Raw genomic sequence first — 24,744 nt, forward strand, 5'->3', positions numbered from 1 at the left:
GCCAAAGAAGATACAGCTCCATCATAACCTCTAATGCGAAATACTGCTAGCTGCTTCTGCAGGATGCACTTTCTGGTCCGGTGTGCCATGATAAATACTGTAAATCTTCTGATTGTATTTAATACTGTTGCTTTACATGTTTTGCTCTTCAATAAGTGCCGTAGGCCATTTCAAAGGCACCGATAATGATGTTTAGCTGCTATTATGTCCATTATGTTGAAATGCTTAACTAATGCCTGCCTGTAGGATGCTTCTATGGAACAAAGAGGGTTTAATATGCTAATATTTGGATCGTGTCAGCCATGGCTCCATTGGTAGTACTCTTGTCTGAGTTGCAAGGATGTGGGTTCACTCCAGAGAGTTGAACACAGAATCTAAGCTGACACTGCCAGTGCAATGCTGAGGGAGTGCTCCACTGTTGGAGATGCCATTTTTCAGATGAGACGTTAAACTGAGGCCCTATCTGCCCCCTCAGGTGGGCATAAAAGATCCCATGATGAAATTTCGAAGAAGAGCAGGTTAATTACCCCTGGTGTGCTGACTAATATTTATCCCTCAATCAACATTGTTACAATAGATTATCTGCTTATTATTACATTGCTGTGCAGTTTGGCTGCCATGTTTCTAACACTGTAAACCACTTTGGGAGGTCCTGAGGTCATGAAAGGCTCTATTATAAATGCAAGCTTGCTCTTTCTAGGTGTGAATATCTTAGGTTTTAAGCTTCAAAGGGTGCTAAAATTTCCCTGACCATCAAGTATCTTGTGAGCCTTTTTTAAGCAACAATAACAAGTTGCTTTTACATGCCTTTAATGTTGTAAATCATAATAAGTAACACCTCACTGGAAGTGGTTAACAAATTCTGCTACCTTGAGTCCACGGTGATAGACAATCTGTCCCTTGATGCAGAGCTCGATACATGCATAAGGAAAGCAGCTACCACCTTTGGCCAACTCGCGAAATGCACTTTTGATAACACCAAGCTGACCCTTAGGACCAAGCTAATAGTTTATAAGGCCTGTGTTCTCAGCACCTTGCTGTATGGCTGTGAAACATGGGTGACTTGAAGCTACCAAGAAAAGAAGCTCAATACTTTCTATCTTCGCTGTGCAGTGCTTTGAGTATATCCTGGCAGGACAAAATCAAAATATGGAAGTCCTTTCAAAGGCAGAGCTCCCACTTGTGTTGGTACTAATCAAACAGGCGACTTGGGTGGATCTGATGCATCTGCAGGATGGAAGACATCCGCATACCCAAGAGCCTTCTATATGGTGAGATATGAGGTAGCCTGGACTAGGCGATTAGTGGGGCATCCAAAGCTCTGCTTCAATATTGCTTGCAAGCGTGACATGGAGGCCCTACATCTCTATTATTGCACCTGGGAGTCACTAGCTGTTGAAAGAGGGAAATGGCGACACATCCTGTGGACTGGCGTGCACTACCACAACGACCAGTGGCTACAACAGCTTGGCAACAGGCACCAACACCAAAAACAACAACTCACTGTGTCACTTGGCAGCTTCATGTACAGCATCAATGGCAGAACCTGCCCTTCGAGGATTGGCCTTCACAGCCTTCAGCAGAGGTGCACCAAGCAAAGACACCCCACCTAAATGGATTGTTTGTTGCATGCCCATCTTTTGTAGATGGAAGGATGCCGACATACAAAATGTTGTAAAACGGCGGCGCAGTGATTAGCCACTGCAGCCCCACAGCTCCAGCGACCTGGGTTCAATTCTGGGTACTACCTGTGCGGAGTTTGCAAGTTCTCCCTGTGAACCGCGTGGGTTTTCACCGGGTGCTCCGGTTTCCTCCCACCACCAAAAGACTTGCAGGTTGATAGGTAAATTGGCCATTATAAATTGTCCCTAGTATAGGTAGGGGAATATAGGGAAGGTGGGGATGTGGTAGGAATATGGGATTAGTGTCGGATTAATATAAATGGGTGGTTGATGGTTGGCACAGACTCGGTGGGCCGAAGGGCCTGTTTCAGTGCTGTATCTCTAAATAAATAAGTAAATTAAATTACACTCCCGTGAAGCACCTTGGAAGTAGACACGACCTCCAGTGGTGAGATGAAGGAGATGGTTATCCAAGGAGACTAGAGCCTGAGATAGCTAGCTGAGTTTGAGAAATAGATGTTTTAATTCCCTTAGTTCTAGGATATCTTCAAAGCCAGTTTAAGCTATGTGTTGGGCTGTATTGCATCAAGTCAGCAGTTATTCTGGCACAAACAGTTAAAGGGCACACCAGAGACAGTGTAGCAACCTGCCACATTAGGGACTATGTTTCTAAGGCGTTTGCTATAGTGTGTTAGAGCAGTAGAAATACATTTGTGTTTGATATTCTGAGGAGAGTAATAAAGCCTATGATTACTGTGAATCTGTGGTTTGTATTTAATACTGTTCATTTGCATTTTTGCTGTTCAGTAAATCTGACTAGTATTTTATAGCCTAAGGCACAGTCTGTATTCTTCTGGCCCTCTGAATTTGAAGAGGTCGTGTTATGTGTGATATATCCTATAAGCTAGAATACAGCAATCAAGGTTCTCTTCCTCTGTGCTAAGTTAATGTTGATATTTGGTGAATAGGGAGTGAGTGACCCTGAACCCAAATTAAATATCTAGATTATAAACCTATAAACAGACTGGAACAAGATGGACCTGTAGTGCGGTACATATTTTATGGATAGAGTTTGTTAATGGCTCAAACAAAACACAATAAACAGGGTTAGTCTTGGCCTTGACAGAAGAAAACTCTGAAATAAATCTCTGGGTTTCATCTTTGTGTACAAAACTTTCTCGATTTCTATTTTTTAAAAAACCTATCTGCTATGTGTTAGAGAATTTCTGCATTTATTGGGGTCCTTTGGAAATGGTGATAACTTCCTATTGAGCAGTTCACTTTTCTTAAGTCTTTCTACATATGGGAAGCTATTTTATGTTAACTTCCTGCAAGTTTGGTAGATTAGTCAGTTATGTATTCTGAAATGTATAATACCTACATGATGTATGAAAGGAAAAATGTATTGTAGTTTGAGATGATCTGGAAAATTTGCATATTGGGTTTTTAATAAAAGGAATTTTAAAAAATTTATTCATGGGCTGTCAGCATTGCTGGCAAGGCCAGCATTTGTTGCCCATCCCTATTTGTCCTTGAGAAGGTGATGAGCTGCTGCCTTGCACAACTGCAATCCATGTGGTCCAGGTACCCCACAATGCTGTTAGGAAGGGAGTTCCAGGATTTTCACCCAGTTACAGTGAAGGAACGGCGATATAGTTCCATGTAAGGATGGTGTGTGGCTTGGAGGGGAACTTGCAGATGGTAGTGTTTCCATGCGTCTGCTGCTCTTGTCCTTCTAGGTAGTAGAGGTCGCGGGTTTGGAAGCTGCTGTCGCAGGAGGTTTGGCAGTTTTTTCCGCTGCATCATGTAGGTGGTACACACTGCTACCAGAGTGCACTGGTGATGGAGGAAGAGTATGTTTAAGGTGATGGATGGGGTGCTGATCAGGCAGGCTGCTATGTCCTGGATGGTGTTGAGCTTCTTGAGTGTTGTTGGAGCTGCACTCATCCAGGCAGTGGAGAGTATTCCATCACATTCCTAACTTGGGTCTTGTAAATGGTGGGTAGGCTCTGGGGAGTGTGGAGGTGAGTTACTCACTGTAGAATTCCCAGCCTCCGACCTGCTCTTGTGGCCACAGTATTTGTATGGCTGATCCAATTAAGTTTCTTGTTACTGGTGGCCCCCCAAGATGATGGTGTGGGATTCAGCGATAGTAATGCCACTGAACATCAGGGGACGATGGTTATATTCTCTCTTGTTGGAGATGGTAATTACCTGGCATTTGTGTGTTGTGAATATAACTTGCCACTTAAAAGCCTGAGCCTGAATGTTGTCCAAGTCTTGCTGCATGCAGGCACGATTGCTTCATTATCTGAGTTATCTGAGGAGTTGCAAATGGTGCTAAACACTGTGCAACCATCAGTGAACATCCCCATTTCTGACCAAATGATGAAGAGAAGGTCATTGGTAAAGCAGCTGAAGATGGTTGCGCCTAGGACAATACCCTGAGGAACTCTGCATGGATGATTGACCTCCCATACCTTTGTGCCAGGTATGACTTCAACCAGTTTTCCCCCAATTCCCAGTGACTTCAATTTTACTAGGGCCCCGTGATGCCACACTTGGTCATAGGCTGCCTTGATGTCAAGGGTAGTCACTTTAGTGGAATTTAGCTCTTTTGTCCATGTTTGGACCAAGGCAGTAATGAGGTCTGGAACCTAGATTGAGCATCGGTGAGCAGATTATTGGTAAGTAAGTGCTGATTGATAGCACTGTTAACACCTCCCATCGCTTTGCTGATGATGGAGAGTAGACTGATCGGGCAATAATTGGCCGGATTGGGTTTGTGCTGCTTTTTGTGGACAGGACATACCTGGGCAGTTTTCCACATGGTGTGGTAGCTCCCAGTGCTATAGCTGTACTGGAACAGCTTGGATAGGGCGTGGCTACTTCTGGAGCACAAGTCAGCAGTAATACTGCCAGGATGTTGTTGAGGTCCACAGCCTTTTTATATAGTGCCTTCAGCCGTTTAGTGCTATCCTGTGGAGTGAATTGGATTGGCTGAAGACTGGCATCTGTAATGTTGGGGATCTCAGGAGAGGCCAAGATGGATCATCCACTTGGCAATTTTGGTTGAAGATGGCTCAACCTTGTCTTTTGCACTGAGGTGTTGGGCTCTGCCATCGTTGAGGATGGGGATGTTAGTTTGTTTAATTGTTCACGACCATTCATGATTGGATGTGGCAGGACTGCAGAGCTTTGGTCTGATATATTGGTTTTAGGATTGCCAAGTTCCACCTATAGCATGCTGCTTCTGCTGTTTAGTGACTCAAGAACACAAGAATTAGGCACAGGAGTAGGCCATTCTGCCCCTCGATCCTGCTCTGCCATTCGGTAAGATCATGGTTGATCTGATTGTGACCTCAAATCCACTTTCCTGTCTGCCCCCCCTAATCCTTGACTCCCTTGATCAAAAATCTATCTAACTCAGCCTTGAATATATTCAATAACCCAGCCTCCACTGCTTTCTGGGGAAGAGAATTCCACAGATTAACGAGCCTTTGAGAGAAATCATTTCTCCTTCTCTCAGTCTTAAAAGGGAGCCCCCTAATTTTTAAACTGTGTCCCCTAGTTCTAGACTCCCCCACAAGGGGAAACATCCTCTCAGCATCCACCCTGTCAAGTCCCCTCAGGATCTTATATGTTTCAATAAGATAATGACATGTATTCCTGTGTTGTAGCTTCACCAGGTTGGCACCTCATTTTTAGGTAAACCTGGTGCTGCTTCTGCACTCCTCATTGCACAGTATTTAAGGTCAAGTTAAAGCTGCTCAAGAGTCTTCACCATTGTAGGGAGGGAGTACAAAACTAAAAAGAGCATTTGATCATTCCAGAAGTTCAAACGTTTCCTCAGTCAGTGAAGGTCAATAGTCAAGATGTTCACGTTAAAAGACCGGGGAGCAAAAGGTTTCATAAATGTATTTTTTTTAAAAGGGCCATGGTGTTTTCCAGGGAAGGAAGGTGCAAAGGGAGCACAATTGGAAACCTAGTTTACTCAACGTGTACATTATTTGACTGGTGAAAGTCGTGTGGATCATCCAAAGTGAACTTCATAGGCAAGGAAATAAATTGCCAGCAACTGTCAGAACTAACTGTAAATTTGGCTAGTTTGGAGAAAACCATGACTTTTTATTTATTCGTGGGATGTGGGAGTCGCTGGCAAGGCTAGCATTTATTGAGAAGGTGGTGGTGAGTGACCTTGAAATGCTGCATGCAATGTGGTGTAGGGACAGCCACAGTGTTGTAAGGTAAGAAGCAATATATTTCCAAGTCAGGATGTTGTGTGACTTGGAGGTGGTGATGTTCACGTATACCTGCTGCCCTTCTCCTTCCAGGTGGTAGAGGTCACGGGTATGGAAAAGAAGCATGAGTATGATGTAAATCTAGTCATAGTTTTCCCTGAACAAGCAAAATTGTTACTTGGTTGTGGCAAACACAGTTGCTATGAAATCCACTTTGAACGCTTATCTTTTTATGTAGCCGCAAAAGTTTAGATGCTGCATTGTGGGACACCACAGCCTGAAGCAGCCAAGGAATTACATAAGTACCGGAACAAAGTTTGAACTATGACATTTGAAATTCAATACAGATTAAGTCATGATGTTACAAATTGAAATATAGAAAATTTACAGAATGTGCCAGCTGTAAATCCTAATCCCATTTTTCAGCTCTTGGCCCCATAGTCCTGTAAGTTACGGCACTTCAAGTGCATATTCAAGTATTTTCTAAATGCGATGAAGGTTTCTGCCTCAGCCACATTTTTCATACCTTCACCACCCTCTAGGTGAAAGGTTTTCTCCTTTAGCTCCCCTCTAATCCTTCTGCCAAGTGTCCTTCTAGGTGGTAGAAGTGGTAGGTTTGGGAAGTGCTGTTGAAGAAAGCATGAGTATGGTGTGAATCTTGTCATAGTTTTCCTTGAACAAGCAAAATTACTACTTGGATGTAGCAAATATTTTTCCTTTTATGAAAGCCATTGGTTTTAACCCCTGGTTATTGGCTTCTCTGCTAAGGGAAATAGATCCTTCCTATCCATGTTACCTACACCCATCATAATTTTATACACCTCATTTAAATCTCCCCTCAGCCGCCTCTGTTCTAAAGAAAACAAGCCCAGTCCATTCAGTCTTTTCTCATAGCCAAAATACTCCATTCCTTGCAACATCCTCATAAATCTCCTCTGTACCCTCCCTAGTGCGATCGCATCCTTCCTGTAATGTGTTGACCCAAACTATAGCTGTGGCCTAACTAGTGTTTTATACAGTTCCAACATAACCTCCCTGCTCTTATATTCTATGCCTCAGCTAATAAAGTATCCCATATACTGCCTTAACCACCTTGTCTAGCTGTTCTGCTACCTTCAGGGATCTGTGGAGATGCACTCCATGATGCCTCTGTACCTCTACACATCTCAGCATCCTACCATTTATTGTGTACTACCTTGCCTTGGTTGCCCTCCCCAAATGTATTACCTCACACTTCAGATTGAATTCCATTTGCCACTTTTCTGCCCACCTGACCGATTCATTGATATCTTCCTGCAATCTTCAGCTTTCTTCCTCCACTGTCAATCACAATTTTTGTATCACCTGCAAACTATTTGGAAAACAAAAGGGTAGCGGTGTACAATGGAACTGAGGAGCAACAACGGTGACTTGCATTTATATGGCACTTCTAAAGTAATAAAATGTTCCAAGGTGCTTCACAGGAGCAGAATCGGATAAAAATTGACACCAAATCAAAGAAGGAGACATGAGCTGTTACCAAAAGCTTGATCAGAGGTAGCTCTTAATGGAGGGGAGAGGTGGAGATGGAGAAGTTTAGGGAGAGAATTCTAGAGTTTGGGTCCGGGATGTCTGTAGGCAAGTCGCCAAGGTTAGGGGATAGGAATTAAGGGATGCAAAAGAGGGCAGAATTAGAGGAATGCAGAGTTGAGGGTTGTAGGGCTGGAGGAATGCAGTTACCGAAAGGGGGAGGGGTGTGGCCATGGTGTAATCTAAGGTTGAAAATTTTAAAATTGAGCTACTGGAGGACTGGGAGTTGATGTAGATCAGTGAGCATGGGGGTGATGGATGAGCAGGACTTGGTGCTTGTTAGGATACGGCCAGCAGAGTTTTGAATGAACTTGCGTTTATGGAGGGTGGGAGATGGGAGACTGGCCAGGAGGGCATTGGCATAGCTGAGTCTGGAGGTACCAAAAGCATGGATGAGGATTTCGTCAGTAGGTGGGCTAAAGACAGGGCCGAGGCAGGTGATATTATGGAGATGGAAGTAAGTGGCCTGGGGGCCTGCGTGATGGAGAGGATATGAGATTGGAAGCTTAGCTCTATCATCAAATCGAACTTTGAGGTTGTGAAGTCTTTGTCACTGTCTCAGGCTGAAAGATATTTGGGTTTGATGGTAGGTTCATCACTTATCATGATCAGTTATCACCGAGCAACAAAGCAGATGTCTGAGCAATATTCCGAATGAATAAGTTATAAATCTGCAATTTTCATGCCAAAGCTCCAGAATTTTGAATTTTAGGCTCCAGCTTCAGTACTCTGTTCATTTCTGGTCACCAAAGCAAAAAGGGCATGTAGTTTTCTGTGGTAGGTTGATCTGGGTGGGCCAAATAAATGGCCTCCCTTGTCTTTGCTCTCTTAGTAAATTTTAAGATTGTGATTAGTGTAGCAACCTAGATGTGTGTCATAACACGCAAAATAGTTTATAACTAATGGAATCTCAAAATCAGTCTACTGTCTCAAAATATCTCCCTGGTATGTAGCATATCTAACGCATACTGGTTCAATATAATGATGGAGGTGGGGGAAACTGTTTCTGGTTGGGTGGCTGCAGAGGTTGTGGTCCGTCCTTGGTGTATAATAATGAAAAGAGCTGTTTTGTAATTATAAACAAAATAAGCTTTTATAAAATTGAAAGCCTTGTATTAGAAAATATTTGCTAATATAGATGCAGCATACCATTGGGGATTCCTCTCCAAGACATTTGTTTTCCATATGGCTACAGTAAATGCGCACACCAGCCCTAATTTCACATTCCTTGAATATTTAAACTAACATTCACTAAAGAATAGATGCTTACTTAGCAGCTGTCTAGGCCTAGTACAGTCATTGCGGTGTGCTGTCAGTTCATGACTGCATCGATCCAAAAGCTTGGTAGTTGCCAGATTTCTCTCACTGAAGAACTGCCTCCGAGTGCTATCATTTGGAGCTCTCTTTTAACGCAGAAATTCAAACTGTTGGCATTGATCCAAGGCATTGGCAGGCTCGTCAGTCATAAAGGCCTTCGCAGCCAAGCCTGTGTGTACCAACATGCAGTGCCCACATTTGCAGCCTTATTGGAAAGTGTTGGAGCAAATATTTGGCTGTAACTTTGCCTGTTTAAATACTGTACAATTTCATACTCTTTGCTCCCAGAAAGACAACTGGTTATCTTTGTCACGTATCCTGCTGTGCCAGCTATCCTATAAACAGATATATTTGCGTGTGCCATCATCTCATCTCAATGGTGACATGAGGAAAAACTTTTTTATGCAGCGAGCAGTTAGGATCGGAATGCACTGCCTGAGCATGTGGTGGAGGTAGACTCAATCATGGCTTTCAAAAGGGAATTAGATAAGCACCTGAAGAGAGAGCATTTGCAGGGCAATGAGGAGCGGGAGTGGGACTAGTTGAGCTCCTCTTGCAGAGAGTTGACGTGGACACGGGCCCAGTGGCAGCTTCCTGTGCTATAACCATTCTATGATTCCCTCACCAAAGCCTTTGACCTAGTCAGCAGAAGTGGTCTCTTCAGACTCCTAGAAAAGATTGGATGCCCACCAAAGCTACTAAGTATCATCACCTCATTCCATGACGATATGAAAGGCACAGTTCAGCATACCGGCACCTCATCAGACCCCTTTCCAATCCTGAGCGGCGTGAAACAGCGCTGTGTTCTTGCACCTACACTGTTTGGGATCATCTTCTCCTTGCTGCTCTCACATGCATTTAAGTCCTCAGAAGAAGGAATTTTCCTCCACACAAGATCAGGTGGCAGGATGTTCAACCTTGCCCGTCTAAAAGCGAAGACCAAAGTATGGAAAGTCCTCATCAGGGAACTCCTCTTTGCTGACGATGCTGCATTAACATCTCACACTGAAGAGTGTCTGCAGAGACTCATCGACAGGTTTGCGGCTGCCTGCAATGAATTTGGCCTAACCATCAGCCTCAAGAAAACGAACATCATGGGACAGGACGTCAGAAATGCCCCATCTATCAATATCGGCGACCACACTCTCGAAGTGGTTCAAGAATTCACCTACCTAGGCTCAACTATCACCAGTAACCTGTCTCTCGATGCAGAATTAAACAAGCGCATGGGAAAGGCTTCCTCTGCTATGTCCAGACTGGCCAAGAGGGTGTGGGAAAATGGCGCACTGACACAGAACACCAAAAGTGCAAGTGTATCAAGCCTGTGTCCTCAGTACCTTGCTCTACGGCAGCGAGGCCTGGACAATGTACGGCAGCCAAGAGCGACGTCTCAATTCATTCCATCTTCGCTGCCTCCAGAGAATCCTTGGCATCAACACAGAAGTCCTCGAGGCGGCCAACATCCCCAGCATATATACCCTACTAAGCCAGCGGCGCCTGAGATGGCTTGGCCATGTGAGCCACATGGAAGATTGCAGGATCCCCAAGGACACATTGTACTGCGAGCTCGTCACTGGTACTAGACCCACCGGCTGTCCATGGCTCCGCTTTAAAGACGTCTGCAAACGCGACATGAAGTCCTGTGACATTGATCACAAGTCGTGGGAGTCAGTTGCCAGCGATCGCCAGAGCTGGTGGGCAACCATAAAGGGGGGGGCTTTATCGTGGCGAGTCCAAGAAACTTAGTTGGCACAAAAAAAGGCAGAAGCGCAAGGAGAGAACCAACTGTGTAACTGCCCCGACAACCAATTTTATCTGCAGCACCTGTGGAAGAGTCTGTCACTCTAGAATTGGCCTTTATAGCCACTCCAGGCGCTGCTGCACAAACCACTGACCACATCCAGGCGCTTACCCATTGTCTCTCGAGACAAGGAGGCCAAAGAAGAAAATTCTCTAAGTAGAATTCAGAAGCGCAATCTACGATTAGAAATGTGGAGAAATTCTCATGGAAGTATCCTTGAGTATATTGTCTTTCAGTGCGTTTTCTGCAACCGTTGTGCATGTGTGTGTATTATATAAAATTCTTAAAGTAGTTCAGGTGCTACAATTAGCTTCTGTGCTGGGCAAGGGAAAATAACCCAGTTCTGTGAGCTTGATTCAGTGAGCTTGGCTGGAAAATATACATATGGCAACTGAAGGTGGTATGAGTAGGTTGAACTGTATGCCCTCCATAGTCAAATAACCTGTGACACTTGTTGTCTTGGTTCACCTGTGAAGAATGGGCACTTGAATGATGTACCAGCTAGCTCCCAGTGACTGTGGAACCATGTTTAGCATTAGCAAGCACGTCAGAAGAGGTTAGAAAAATGATGGGGGAGGAATCCTTCAAATGTTTCCAGAGCCCCAAACCAATTATCTGAGCAGTGAGTACAGTAAGAGCATCAAATTCTGTGCAGCTTTTTTTTGTATACTTGCCAGTTTGGAGCTGTCACTTTCCCTGTTTCAGTTTGTTCCTATTGAGTTTTTGTGTTCTCAGCTGCCCAAGCTCGGTAGGACTAGCTTTAAAATGCTCCTGAACAGGAGTAGTTGTCAAAAATTCAAGCAAGCAGTTGCTAGGATTGCATCAGTTGATAAAACTGCTGTATGAGACCAGTGGTGTTTCTTCAATAGTTGGCAGAGTTCAATTTGAACTGTGCTATCTAATGCTTTCTCTGAAGAGCAATAATGCAAGTAGTGCTTATATATTGTCTTGATTTTTTACTGAGCTTCCAGAATGTCCCTACAAGAAAACGTGTTGCCACACAAAGAGCTAGCTTACACATCCACTTGGCAACCTGTTGTTTCTTGGTTAATTGCAAAACTGAGATCTCTTCCCAGATTTACCACTGGTTGTTGGTTTTCAGTGGTGTAATAGTGAATGTGTGAAAGAAAGAGCTTGTATTTATATTGTGTGCTTAAAATGTCTTTGAGTGCTTCACAAACAATTAATTGCTTTTGAAGTGTTGTCACTCTTGTTTTGTGGGCAGTCATGCCAGTCAATTTGTGTACAGTAAGGTCTCACAAATACCAAATGATTGTATGACCAGCCAAAGACTTGCAGGTTGATAGGTAAATTGGCCATTAGCAATTGTCCCTAGTATAGGTAGGTGGTAGGGAAATATAGGGACAGGTGGGGATGTGGTAGGAATATGGAATGAGTGTAGGATTAGTATAAATGGGTGGTTGATGGTCGGCACAGACTCGGTGGGCCGAAGGGCCTGTTTCAGTGCTGTATCTCTAAACTAAACAGTTGGTATTTTTGGTGGTGGTGGTTGAAGCCACGATATGGGGAGAACTCCTGGCCTTGGCTTAGCCAAACAACAGATCCTCAGATAATGCTGCACTCCATCAGTACTGCCCTGAAATGTCATTCTAGACTAGGTGTTAAGTTTGACAGTGGAGCTTGAATACATAACCAGGTGGTGGCTCACCACCACCACCTCAAGGGCAGTTAGTGATGAGCAATGAATGCTGGGCTAGCCAGCGACGCTCACATCCCGTGAAAGAATAAATATATTTTAAAAACATGACTTGGGCAAGAGTGCTACCAACTAAGCCAAGGTGAAACTTCATAATGTGTCCATTTGGGGAATAGCACAAAGCACCCAGCAGTACAATTATAGATTGTCTTTCCAAACTTGCGTTGTGTCTGAAGGAATGTAGTTTGAGCTGTATAAGAGTGTGGTTGCAGGTCTGTTACTATTGGGAGTAATTTGGTGATGAATTAAGAGTATCGTATAAGTATATTAATAGATTAAAGAACATTGAGTTAATGGAGAAAGGCTTGCATTTATACAGCATCTTATTACATCTAAAATGTTTCAAAGCAGTACACAAAGCTGGTTATGTTGAAATGTAGCTACTACTATGTAAGCAAATGTGACAGCCATGTTGCAAAAATCAAGATCCCACAAACAGCAATAGAATGAACGACCATCTAATCTGTTTTTGTTTGGTATTGATTACCGCAAGCTAGTAGTCATGACTTTTCTTTAAACCACCACTATTGTTGCTTGGGCAATAGTGTCAGGGACTTCTTTAGTGACAGTCAGTGAGCAGGGACCTTTTTGCTTAACTGCTTCAAATCAGTTTGTTAGAGCGTTAGTCTCCGATTATCCTCTGATAATGAAGCAGTCCATGCTCACATGCAGCAAGACCTGGACAGCATTCATGTTTGGGCGGATAATTGGCAAGTAACATTCATGTCACATAAGTGCCAGGCAATGACAATCTCTGCGAGTCTAATCACCTCCCACTGACAATCAACGCCATTCTTTCTTTCTTTTTCTTTTGGGCCTCCTTATCTCGAGAGACAATGGATACGCACCTGGAGGTGGTCAGTGGTTTGTGAAGCAGCGCCTGGAGTGGCTATAAAGGCCAATTCTAGAGTGACAGGCTCTTCCACAGGTGCTGCAGAGAAATTTGTTTGTCGGGGCTGTTGCACAGTTGGCTCTCCCCTTGCGCCTCTGTCTTTTTTCCTGCCAACTACTAAGTCTCTTCGACTCGCCACATTTTAGCCCTGTCTTTATGGCTGCCCGCCAGCTCTGGCGAACGCTGGCAACTGACTCCCACGACTTGTGATCAATGTCACACGATTTCATGTCGCATTTGCAGACGTCTTTAAAGCGGAGACGTGGATAGCCGGTGGGTCTGATACCAGTGGCGAGCTCGCTGGGCAATGTGTCTTTGGGGATCCTGCCATCTTCCATGCGGCTCACGTGGCCAAGCCATCTCAAGCGCCGCTGACTCAGTAGTGTGTACAAGCTGGGGATGTTGGCAGCCTTGAGGACTTCTGTGTTGGAGATACGGTCCTGCCACCTGATGCCAAGTATTCTCCGGAGGCAGCGAAGATGGAATGAATTGAGACGTCGCTCTTGGCTGGCATACGTTGTCCAGGCCTCGCTGCCATAGAGCAAGGTACTGAGGACACAGGCCTGATATACTCGGACTTTTGTGTTCCGTGTCAGTGCGCCATTTTCCCACACTCTCTTGGCCAGTCTGGACATAGCAGTGGAAGCCTTTCCCGTGCGCTTGTTGATTTCTGCATCTAGAGACAGGTTACTGGTGATAGTTGAGCCTAGGTAGGTGAACTCTTGAACCACTTCCAGAGCGTGGTCGCCAATATTGATGGATGGAGCATTTCTGACGTCCTGCCCCATGATGTTCGTTTTCTTGAGGCTGATGGTTAGGCCAAATTCATTGCAGGCAGCCGCAAACCTGTCGATGAGACTCTGCAGGCACTCTTCAGTGTGAGATGTTAAACCAGCATCGTCAGCAAAGAGGAGTTCCCTGATGAGGACTTTCCGTACTTTGGACTTCGCTCTTAGACGGGCAAGGTTGAACAACCTGCCCCCTGATCTTGTGTGGAGGAAAATTCCTTCTTCAGAGGACTTGAACGCATGTGAAAGCAGCAGGGAGAAGAAAATCCCAAACAGTGTAGGTGCGCGAACACAGCCCTGTTTCACGCCACTCAGGATAGGAAAGGGCTCTGATGAGGAGCCACCATGTTGAATTGTGCCTTTCATATTGTCATGGAATGAGGTGATACTTAGTAGCTTTGGTGGACATCCGATCTTTTCTAGTAGTCTGAAGAGACCACGTCTGCTGACGAGGTCAAAGGCTTTGGTGAGATCAATGAAAGCAATGTAGAGGGGCATCTATTGTTCACAGCATTTCTCCTGTATCTGACGAAGGGAGAACAGCATGTCAACGGTCGATCTCTCTGCACGAAAGCCACACTGTGCCTCAGGGTAGACGCGGTCGGCCAGCTTCTGGAGCCTGTTCAGCGCGACTCGAGCAAAGACTTTCCCCACTATGCTGAGCAGGGAGATTCCACGGTAGTTGTTGCAGTCACCGCGGTCACCTTTGTTTTTATAGAGGGTGATGATATTGGCATCGCACATGTCCTGTGGTACTGCTCCCTCGTCCCAGCACAGGCAAAGCAGTTCATGTAGTGCTGAGAGTATAGCAGGCTTGGCACTCTTGATTATTTCAGGGGTAATGTTGTCATTCCCAGGGGCTTTTCCGCTGGCTAGAGAATCAATGGCATCACCGAGTTCCGATTTGGTTGGCTGTATGTCCAGCTCATCCATGACTGGTTGAGGCTGGGCTGCATTGAGGGCAGTCTCAGTGACCACATTCTCCCTGGAGTACAGTTCTAGGTAGTGCTCAACCCAGCGGTCCATTTGTTTGCGTTGGTCAGTGATTATGTCCCCTGATTTAGATTTGAGGGGGGCGATCTTCTTGATGGTTGGCCCAAGAGCTCTCTTCATGCCATCATACATTCCTCTGATGTTTCCGGTGTCTGAGGCCAGCTGAATATGACTGCATCGGTGTTGCCAGTAGTCGTTTGTGCAGTGCTTCTGGCTGCTTTAAGTGCTGCGGATGTTAAATCGCTGGGGGCTTTCTCGTAGTTCAACAGTGCTTAGCGGCAATGACAGGTTCCAGCTCTTCATTATGAGATTGAAACCAGTCTGCATTTCTCTTCGCACTTTTGCCGTAGGTGGTCAAAGCTGACTCATAGATGGCGTCTCTGATGTGGGCCCACTTGGTCTCAGCATCCCGTGGGAGTGTTTTGAAGGGCTGTTACAAGTAAATTTAGAAATTTTTGTAACAGCTGTGGGTGAGAAATTCTGCTCATGTTGATGCGCGGGTGGCCCTTCTGCTTGGAATGATGCAACTTCTTTGGTCTGAGTCTAACCTTGCTGCACACCAGGGAGTGGTCGGTGCCACAGTCTGCACTGTGGAAGCTGCGTGTGATTTGAACACTGTTTAAGGCGGCTCGCCTTGTGACAATGAGGTCTAGCTGGTGCCAACGATGTGATCTTGGGTGCCTCCATGAAACCTGGTGCCAGGTTTAGTGTGAAAGAACGAGTTGGTGATGCAGAGGTTATGATAGGTACACAACTCAAGCAGTCTCTGCCCGTTCTCATTCATCCTTCCAACGCCATAGCGCCCAAGGCAGGAGGGCCATGAGTCATGGTCGGCCCCAACCCTCGCATTAAAGTCCCCCAGCAGGAACAGGTGTTCGGTGTTGGGGATGCTGCTAATGATATGGAGTTGCTCGTAGAACTGGTCTTTAGCTTCAGGTGGGGAGCAGAGTGTTGGAGCATAGATGCTGAGTAGGTGTACTGGACCAGAGGTGGTGAGCAGTCGAATGGACAGTATGCGTTCCGAGCCATTTGAGGGAGGCTCTATCATGCTGAGCAAGGAGTTTCTGATGGCGAAGCCCACTCCATGCTGTCTTGGTTCTTCAGGATCCCTGCCCTGCCAGAAGAAGGTGTAGTCTTGCTCTGCTAGAGATCCACTCGCGGGGAGGCGGGTCTCCTGAAGTGCTGCAATGTCTACATTGAGTGTACTGAGCTCGTTGTTAATGATGGCGGTCTTCTGAGAATCGTTGATTTGTGTAAGGTCTTCTGACAGGCCAGGACACACAGTTCTGACGCTCCAGCTTGCAAAGCGAAGGGCTGGTACCTTCTTTCCTTTTTTCGTGTTGTTTGGTGCGGTGTATCAGTCCACCTTTCGGGCAATGACCCTGAGCTCCAAGCACCCATTGAAGCAGGTAGACTGGCGGGACAGAACCTTATTGACCGGGGGCTGCCCGGTTTGAGGCGGGCGGTAGCTGTCCAGTGAGATGCAATGACCTCTCCCACTGACAAAGGCAACCCGTGGCGCCCAGTTTCTACGCCAATTTATCTGGACTTATAACCCGTAACTGCTGCCTTCCGTGTTATTTCAGTCGCTGTGAGGCAACTATGGAGTGACCTCTCCATGGCGCATGCCTGGGCAAGTTTATGGAGGTTGAGAGTTGCCCAGTCGTCAAAACCCCCCTCTCGGCCTTTCTGGTGGGGTCCAAAGGAGTGCAGGGCACGACGTTTGGCACCGGTATGGCTGCAGGAACTGCCGGAAACATGCCAAAGGTGACACATGACCGCCTACGGGGTTCCGCTCCGGATTATCTGTTAGGGTTTACTCCCGTAGCCTTGGTCTCTCCCGAGACGCCCACAAGGCAGTGGGGTTGTTGGGGCCCCTACACAGGTGTAGGATGGTGCCGGTGGGAGGAGGGGATGCGAGGGGGAGGGGTAGAGGGAGGGGGAGCTGGGAAGGGGGTGGGGGGGGTGCAGGGGAAGGGGGTACGGGGGGAAGATGGTGCGAGGGGGGCGCGGGCTGGGACGGGGTTGTGAGGGTGTGAGCTGAGAGGGTGGAGCAGGGAAGTGGATGGGGGGTGGAAGGGGGGAAAGCGGGTGCAGGTAATAAGCCATTTCCTCAGTGCCCACCATCGACGTCCGGAAAGCTCATCCACGTCCTTCGGGAGGTGAAGCATCTTTTGGCAGACTTAGAGGTGATTACATTTGCTTTGGGTTTTTTTTTTTTGCAGTGGTTTAAATAAAGGCATGCAGCATTGCCGACAGTGCGCTGCAGATGCTGTCCGAGCCATCTCCTGCGGGCGCTTTGAACTTGCGGCCGGGGGGGCCGTTCGTGGATTTTTTGGGTGATCGGGGCACCTTTTCTCAAGACTTCCCTAGGGTCCCGCTGCTCTTTCTTCACCTCAATGGACTTACCGCACGCCGTGGCTGCAGACACTCTGGGCGGTGAAGACAGCAGGATCGGAGATTAAAGTATCGACAGCTGTGCTCGTCAGTTTCGTCCGGATCAATTTCATTGAGAAAACAAAGAGCAGGTGTGGCTGGGGGAGGGCAGTGGGCCCAGGTAACATACACTAAACTAACTGTTAGCTTTTAGTTAGGGCTAAAATGAACTGATTTAAAGAGCCAGGGGAGTTTAAACAGTTTAAGAGGGTAGATTGGGGGAGAAAACATTAGCAATGGGAGCAGATGGCCATGGATAGAGTTGAACAGCAAGGGAGCTTTCTAGGGAGCTTACAGCCCAGGAGCCATCTTGAGCTACCATCACTGAATCTGCCACCATCAACATCCTGGGGGTCAACTTTGACCAGAAATTTAACTGAACCTGCCATATAAATAGTATGGCTGCAGGAGCAGGTCAGAGGCTGCACATTCTGCAGTGAGTAGCTCACCACCTGACTCCCCAAAGCCTGTCCACCGTCTTCAAGGTACAAGTCAGGAATGTTATGGAATACTCTCCACTTGCCTAAATGAGTGCAGCTGCAACAACACTTGAAGCTCAACACTATCCAGGACAAAAGCAGCCTGCTTGATTGACACCCCGTTCACCACCTTAAACACTCACTCTCTCTATCATCGGTGCACTGTGGCTGCAGTGTTGTACCATCTACAAGATGGACTGCAGCAACTCATCAAGGCCTCTTTAACAACACCTTCCATATTCGCAGTCTCCTGCCGAGAAGAGCAAAAGCAGGAGGTGCATGAGAACACCATCACCTGCAAGTTTCCCTCCAAGTCACATCATCCTGACTTGAAATATATCACCATTCCATCGTTGTCGCTGGGTCAAAATCCTGGAACTTCCTCCTGAACTGCACAGTGGATATATCTACACCATGGACTGCAGTGGTTTAAGAAGGCAGGTCACCACTGCCTTCTTGACAGCAATTAGGGATGGACAATAATTGCTGGCCATGTCATATACCTTGAATGTTTTTTTTAAAAAGCCAAACCAATCAATTGCAAAGCTTTCAATTATTGTAACTGTTAAGACCGTATATTTTTTATTGTGTTTTGGGTCAGACAGTGCAGAATTTAAGGCAAATTAATGTGGCTGTGTATGTGCATTCTTAATCTGGGTCAATTAGATTTTTGTGTTGGTTAGAAAGGGTTGTGTTGCTTTGTGCTTACAAGATAGTCTGCCAATTAGTAAAGTTAAAAAAATTATTTTAACTTTTTTGGGAAGAATTCAGTCAATAGTTCCCATAATACACATACTCCTCCAATGACTCAGTTGGTAAAACTGATGTGCAACTGAGCCTTAAAGACCAGAAAGTCACAGGTTCAGTTCCTTATGCTGAATTAGCTAATCTCAGTCAGGGTGACAGTAGAGACACCTGCCTGAGTGAGTGGAAAATCAGCCAGACTTTTCACATCTGATCGCTATTCAGTGATGCCTCCTGGGAAATGTATGTGTGCATACCTAGTGAGGACTGGCATGGATGTAACTTTGATGTACCACCCACCAATATGGTCATTGCCCAGGCCTGCACATAAGTAATGGATACTTACCTTGGGCAAGATACTTTGCAGTAGAAGTAGAATACAACACTTCCAGGGGAGGGAGATAACAGAAAACTGCCAAAAACAAGGTAGATACATTGTATGTAATCAATCAGTATGGTTAGTATCTTCCAGTTGGTATATTCTGGAATTGTAGCCAGATATGAATGTGTTCCCAAACACAATGGCAAAAAGACCTCCTTTCACTAATTTGTCAGAGGTTCACATACTATGTGTTCAGCCAAATCTGATTGACATTCAGGGATCAGTGTTCCTGCATGTTTGCATAATGTGTCTCCTTCGCCAGTACAAACTTGCAAGCTTGTTCTTGCGTAGTGAAATGAAAAATCTCTTAAAATGCTTACCCTAGAACCAAGTGCAATAGAGATATTCAGCATTTATTGCGTGGATGTGGGACATTTCCACTTCAAGTATTCCTTTAGAATTCCAAATTCTCTAGCATGTTTCTCATTGTGAAGTAATTTTTAGATGCTGGAAAGGATCATTAGACTGCAATAGCATGTTCCCTTTTTTTAATAGCAATTTCATCTGAAATGTCTTCTTTCCATATTGCCCTCTTTCCTGACTCCACCCACCCCTCTTTTCTGTCTGCCTTATATCCTTTCCTTGCACTTCACCATTGGTGGCAATATCTTCAGCCTCCCTCTTTCCCAACACTTCTGCCTCATTTCACCCACCCACCAAATTTCAAAAGGCTCTTTTAAATGTACCTCTTCAGCCATTTTTTCCAATTCCACCATTGCTCCTATTTGTATCTGACTGTCTGTGGGGCACCTTGTGGCTTCTTGCTGTAGCAAAGGTGTTCTATTATAAGTCAAAGTTGCACTACCCTGAATGGTACCATCTAATAATGCCAACTCGAGTTATAAAGCAAAATATTCAGATGTAAAAGGTTTCAAATGTTGCACTTAGTTTTGAAATGCTGACATGCTTCTTGTTTTTCCTTCCCTGTTGGAGATTGCTGCTAAAATAGATGCTGGGTCACATCTGAACAATTCTACTCCTGTGGTAGATCCTGCAGTCTATGGCTATGGGACTCAGAAACGGACACTTGATGACGGGGGTAAGCTAATGTGTTGCTGGCAGCACTTTTATTCTTGTTCCTCAGTGTAGTTGCTTGACTTTAGAGGTCTTTTGCACTATGTTTGCATAATTTTTGTTGGTCATGTTTTTTATAGTAAGACTTAAAATCTTACCAAAATGAACATAGCACGGAACATTGGAGCTGTAGTACCCTAGCGTACACCCGTAATTCTTGATAGGTTGGTACAACACTCAAGCTTCTAAGAGGTTACTGCAAGAAGGTCAGGTACTTCCCATTGTGGTGTAACTTAGACAAGGTTTGACAATTGTACGCTATTGAATGGCTGGTTTGAGACCTACTGGAGCAGGCAAGTCACTTACCGGTCAACTCAGCAAAGGTGATACTTGGCATTAATGAACAAAGGAAAGAGAGGAGGTATTCTCTTTTAAATTCATGGCCTACAATCCCAGAAAAGCTGTGTTGCATTCCCTTTGGAACAGACTTTTACGATGGTGGTGGTGGGGGGGAGGATGGCGGAGAGAAACGAAATTACCAGTGGTGATAGGTTGCCTCTTACTGTGCATCTTGCTCTGAATTTGCTGGTCCGTCCATCTATACTTGACCTCCACTTAACAATGGCTGATCCAGTAGTAACAGGGCGGTAAACTTGCAATAAAATCAAATCTTTAATGAGTTAATTTGAATGGATAGGTTTTCATTGTCAGTTAACCTTGGAACAAAATAGATTGTACAGTCCTCTCATGGCCATTAAAACTGTATCCTTCATGAGCAATATAAAACAAGAAACTTGGAAAAGTTTCTGAATTCACCAGTTGCTTTTTCTGCATTTCACAGCCTGAATCTAATATTTAAGTGAAAGAGGTTGTCAGTTTGAGGTAGTTCACAAAGCTAGTAGTAATTGGCTGTCCACATAATTTGCTGCTGGTAAATATACTTACCTCCTTGAAAGTGTTTATGTATGAAGAAGTGAAATTTATCCATTTAGCTCCGGTGTATTTTATTTCAAAAATTGGGATCTGCAAGTTGCTTCATTTTTAGTTGAAGGACAAATGGTACACATTTTGACCTGATAACTGGTGGGGGAAATCCCTGTGCAACACGTGCATTAGGCGGCATGATGTTCCACACAGTTATTCTTCATCTGTTTGACAGTCACTGTTAAACTGGTCTCTGGAAATAACATTTGCCAATTTAAGGTCTGGAATGTGCTGCCTGAGAATGTGGTGGAGGCAGGTTCAATTGAAACATTCAAAAGGGAATCAGACAGTTATATGAAAAGGAAGAATGTGTAGGGGAATGGATTGCTTTTTCAGAGAGCCAGTGTGGACACGATGGGCCAAATGGCCTCATCCTGCGCTGTAATGATTCTCTGATTCTGAAATGCTGAAGCTGGACCGGTCAATTCCCCTACAGTTGCAAAACTGCATTTTTGAAAATATAGTTCCATGTATGTCGATCTAAAGGGTCTTGATTAGTGGAAATGGAGAATGAGAAGCACAGTGGCACATTTATATTCAAGAACTGCTTTAAAGAGTTCTACAGCACCAGATTCATGCCTGATACAGAAACTATGCTGATGTATTGTGGGACCATCTCTACAGCAGCCCAGCAGCTATGCACAAGAAAGGTGAAGTCACTGTTCCTAGTTAGCTGGTTGCCATATTTTCTCCAATGACGTAGCCACAAAACTGCTTTGCTGGCCTGTTAAGACTGCATATGGGCACTCTGTTGGTGAACAGGAAACATTGGGGCTTTCAGTAGCCAATTTCGAACTGTTGGGACATTGCTACGTCGAATGGTACACAGAGAGGGACCAAAAAGAATGTATTCACGTGTTTCATTTAACATTAGGAAGAAAGAGTATTTTCTTCTTTGTCGTTCACCTGTAATATAAAGTTTTTATAACACAATTGCTGCTCAAAAAATTTTTTTTTGTTCCTCCAACTTCTGCCGCCTTCACCTCCTGCCCAAAGAACACTCTTTATGTTGTCTTTTTGTATTTAGAAGTTATAAACTCTGCACTTTATAAATGGTCTGCTCTGTTGATCAGAATCTGTGGATTTGAAATATAATTCCACTCTTCCGCTGACTCCTTTCCCAGTGTATCACTTTTGGGCATTCCTTAGAAGTCTAATGGAGCTGTTTTAACTCTTTATCCTATTAAAGATTAATTTCACCCGAGGATTGCTAGCAGTTTTCCATGGCAATTTTAAGTATCTTTTCATCATTTCAGTTCAAGTGTTCTTGAATGTATGCAGCACAATTGCGTTTCTTTGGTTGCTGTTTTTACTGTCAGTGAAATTTGATTCCTCTCTACAATAAGAAATCTGTTGTCTCTAGGGTTTATTTTTAAATTGAGGACTATGTTCAAATCTTTGTTTCCATATCTTCCTTTTGCTTGGAGTCCATTTTTCTCCTGATTATGCTTCTGTGAAGTGCCGTAGATGTTTTTCTATTTTAACCGCTCTTTCTAAATGCAAGTTGCTGGATAAACTCACTTTTTAAAATCTCTGTTCTGTGCTATCGGACTTTGTTTGTCATCTTGGTTTCTTGATTTAAAATAAAGGTACAAAGTTTTTTCCAACCTTCAGCCTCTTAAATTTTTCTGAATAAACAATTAGTTTGCATCTTCTGCTACAGACTGTTGGGGAGGCTGTTTGCATTTATGGGTGGGAGAATACTGATTTCCTTGCTTTCTGTTTCATGGAGCTGCCTCGGACATAACAGCTTGGCTTTAAGACCTAACTATAAAACACCTGCAAAGCACACTTCAAATCTGGTGATTCTGGAATTCTATTTCAGCTGGCTTTCAAAGTTGCGGCATGTTCCTGTTACTAATGTCCACCTGCTTTTTGAATTACTTCTCTCTTCATCTGCCATTGGCTAATGGAGAAACGGCACTGTGAATGGAAGAAGAATGTTTGAATCAGTTGTGGGTGCCCTTGTGACTTCTCACAGCTGTACTAAACACATCTGATATGCCAAACTAGGTGGAGGATTGGAAGGGGAAGATTTTTGCTTGTTTGGTGCTAAGCTGTTTATCCTAAATATAGGTGTGTAGCTGCTTCTAACTGAGCTGCAATCTTCCCTTCAGAGTACAGTATATCAAGAATTAACTTTCTCAGTTGAGCTGCTGCATCTGAAAGTTTGGCTGCATGGACAGTTCACTTATTCCTGATATTCTAGTGCCTTGATGATTCAAATGTGTTAAGTCAAAATGGAAATAGCTCAGTCCAATCTTACAGGGTTTGCCTTGCAGATGTTTCAAAAGCATAGTGTCTGGCTGACTTCACTGACTTTTGTAGAGATGGCAGAACTGTGTTACTGAGATGTATGGAACCAAAAAAAGGATTGTTGCATGGATAATGACTGACAAGGGCAAATGATCTTCAAGGTAGTGTTTGCCTTCAGTTTGCTAAGTAAATCATTGAGTATCGTAGTTACCTGGATGGCAAAAGAGAACTTTGCTGCAACAACGCCCACTCATTCATTTATTTTTAAAATTGGTGCTCATAACCTAAAAGGGTCTGATGCGTTGTATTGTTGTCTAGGTGGATACAGCTAGCCTGGGCACTTGATTCAATTGGCATGTCACAGTGAAGGATTAAACTTAAAATATCATCATCTTCTTTGGCCTCCTTGTCTCGAGAGACAATGGGTAAGTGCCTGGAGGTGGTCAGTGGCTTGTGAAGCAGCGCCTGGAGTGGCTATAAAGGCCAATTCTAGAGTGACAGACTCTTCCACAGGTGCTGCAGATAAAATTGGTTGTCGGGGCAGTTACACAGTTGGCTCTCCCCTTGCGCTTCAGTCTTTTTTCCTGCCAACTGCTAAGTCTCTTCGACTCGCCACGCTTTAGCCCTGCCTTTATGGTTGCCCGCCAGCTCTGGCGATCGCTGGCAACTGACTCCCATGACTTGTGATCAATGTCACAGGACTTCATGTCGCGTTTGCAGACGTCTTTAAAGCGGAGCCATGGACGGCCAGTGGGTCTGATACCAGTGACTAGCTCGCTGTACAATGTGTCCTTGGGGATCCTGCCATCTTTCATGCAGCTCACATGGCCAAGCCATCTCGGGCGCCGCTGACTCAGTAGGGTGTATATGCTGGGGATGTTGGCCGCGTCGAGGACTTCTGTGTTGGAGATACGGTCCTGCCACCTGATGCCAAGGATTTTCCGGATGCAGCAAAGATGGAATGAATTGAGACGTCGCTCTCGGCTGGCGTACGTTGTCCAGGCCTCGCTGCCGTAGAGCAAGGTACTGAGGACACAGGTTTGATACGCTTGGACTTTTGTGTTCTGTGTCTTAAAATATCACTATAGAATTAAAATAACCTGCAGTGAGCTAGTGGGAAGCAACACTTGCAATGCAGGAACAGGAGGAGTCTATTTAGCCCCTTGAGCCTGAACGCTATTCAATGAAATCATGGTTGATCTGCGACCTAACTCCATATCCCTTAATACTTTTGGTTAACAAAAATCTAAAAGTATCTGTTTTTAAATTTAACAATTGATCTAGCATCCATTGCTGTTTATGGAAGAGAGTTCCAAACTTCTGCCGCCCTTTGTGTGAGGAAGTGTTTCCTAATTTCACTCCTGAATGGTCTGGCTCTAATTTTTAAACTATGCCCCCTGGTCCTAGACTCCCCAACCATTGGAAATAGTTTCTCTCTATCTACCCTATCTGTTCCCCTTAATGTCTTGAAAACTTTGATCAAATCACCCTTTAACCTTCTAAATTCCA

The 24,744-nt window shown here is 44.8% G+C and overlaps 1 protein-coding gene across 6 annotated transcripts in view; it reads left to right on the top strand.

Annotated features, from left to right (window-relative positions):
- The window catches only part of fubp3 (far upstream element (FUSE) binding protein 3), a 134,545-nt gene that overhangs the window by 19,372 nt on the left and 90,429 nt on the right, over window positions 1-24,744 (top strand). For all 6 annotated transcript variants that reach the window (XM_068012272.1, XM_068012271.1, XM_068012273.1 and 3 more), the window contains exon 2: window positions 19,915-20,020. In XM_068012272.1, coding sequence (XP_067868373.1) covers window positions 19,915-20,020 — 106 coding nt within the window. The remainder of the gene's footprint in view (window positions 1-19,914; window positions 20,021-24,744) is intronic.

Source organism: Heterodontus francisci, chromosome 32 (assembly GCF_036365525.1).
Source record: "Heterodontus francisci isolate sHetFra1 chromosome 32, sHetFra1.hap1, whole genome shotgun sequence".
NCBI classification, from domain to species: domain Eukaryota; kingdom Metazoa; phylum Chordata; class Chondrichthyes; order Heterodontiformes; family Heterodontidae; genus Heterodontus; species Heterodontus francisci.